General features: G+C 64.3%; 1 protein-coding gene across 1 annotated transcript; it reads right to left on the minus strand.

The window, feature by feature from the left end:
* Positions 1 to 32: 32 nt before the first annotated feature.
* LOC117284957 (TSC22 domain family protein 4-like) lies at positions 33 to 1,203 on the minus strand. Its single transcript, XM_033760641.1, has one exon. The coding sequence runs from the start codon at positions 1,199 to 1,201 to the stop codon at positions 947 to 949; it is 255 nt and encodes an 84-aa protein (XP_033616532.1). The 5' UTR covers positions 1,202 to 1,203; the 3' UTR covers positions 33 to 946.
* Positions 1,204 to 1,218: the final 15 nt, after the last annotated feature.

Here is a 1,218-nt window from a genome sequence, read left to right on the forward strand (position 1 = left end):
TGCTCTCTGCCTGGCCTGGACTGAGCCCAGGTTGCCAGGGAGGAGCCTGCTCCCTGGAGGGCGGTCCTCAGCCAGCTGGGGGTGGAAGCCACTGTGGCCAGCCAGACCTGGGCAGGGCACCATGTGCCCGGGAGCCTGGCTCGCACCCAGGCTGGAGACAAGGGGCCCATTGAGGACCCCCGCCCCGCCCCCAGCAGCCACCAGGATCCAGCCGCGGAATGGGGGGCTCGCTGGGAAGCTGAGGGTGGATCCAGCACCCTGGCCACAGGCCTCATTGTTTCTCTGCCCCCCACTCTTGTCCCCTGCCTGCCCCTTCCCAGGACCTGCACCTCTGGATTCCGTCTCCTGTCCCTCTGTTGACCACTCTGTCTCCACCACTCCGAACCATCCCAGCCCGGGCAGGCAGGCTCACAGTACTGGCACCGCCCCCTCACAGGTCTGGAAGAAAGCAAAAGCACGCCCACCTCCAAGTTCAAGTTTCTTCAGATTTTGTAATTATAATTATTATTTTAAGAGCAACCTGAATCCCAGAACTTCCGGATACTGTCCATATGCCCTCTCCTGGGCAGTGCAGGGGACACTTTGGGCGAATAAGGTCAAGGAGGGGTCCACCAGGAAGCCTGCAGCCCCTCCTCCTAACCACCTACTGCTGGGGGCCCAGAACCCTGACGCCTGGGCGGGAGGGGCTGGCATCAATCACTGGCTCGAGCAAGCTCGCGGAGGGGATGCCATCCATCCATGCCCCATGCTGAGCCCTCCCTCCTCCTTCAAGCCTGGGACTGGGGAGACCGGGCTAGGGAGGGGGGCACAGGCCACTGCTGAGCCTTGCACTCCCAATCCTTGGGATCAGGGGGCATTAAAGCTGCATAGGAAGAGGGGGCAGGCAGCTGGCACAAGGCCCTGCGGCCATGGCAGCCCCAAAGGCACATTGTGAGGCACAGGAGGCTCAGATGGAGGGGCCGTTGGGTGCAGGGGGCCCGAGGCGGGGGAGCCCCGAGGAGGGCAGCTGGGCCAGCTGTTCCGGGCTGGCCAGGGTGCGCAGCAGGCGGTTCTCTTGCTCTAGCGCCGCGTTGCGCTCCGCCAAGTCCCGGATCTGCTCCTTCAGCACCTCCACCTCCTCCCGGACCGCAAACATGAGGTGGGATTTCACCAGATCCTGAGGACCGCACAGGCGAAGTGTCAGGGCGGCCAGGCCACCCATCCACATCCCCTGCCCAG

The sequence above is a fragment of the Fukomys damarensis genome, unplaced genomic scaffold (assembly GCF_012274545.1).
Source record: "Fukomys damarensis isolate Sample0158 unplaced genomic scaffold, DMR_v1.0_HiC HiC_scaffold_34601, whole genome shotgun sequence".
Classification (NCBI taxonomy): Eukaryota; Metazoa; Chordata; class Mammalia; order Rodentia; family Bathyergidae; genus Fukomys; species Fukomys damarensis.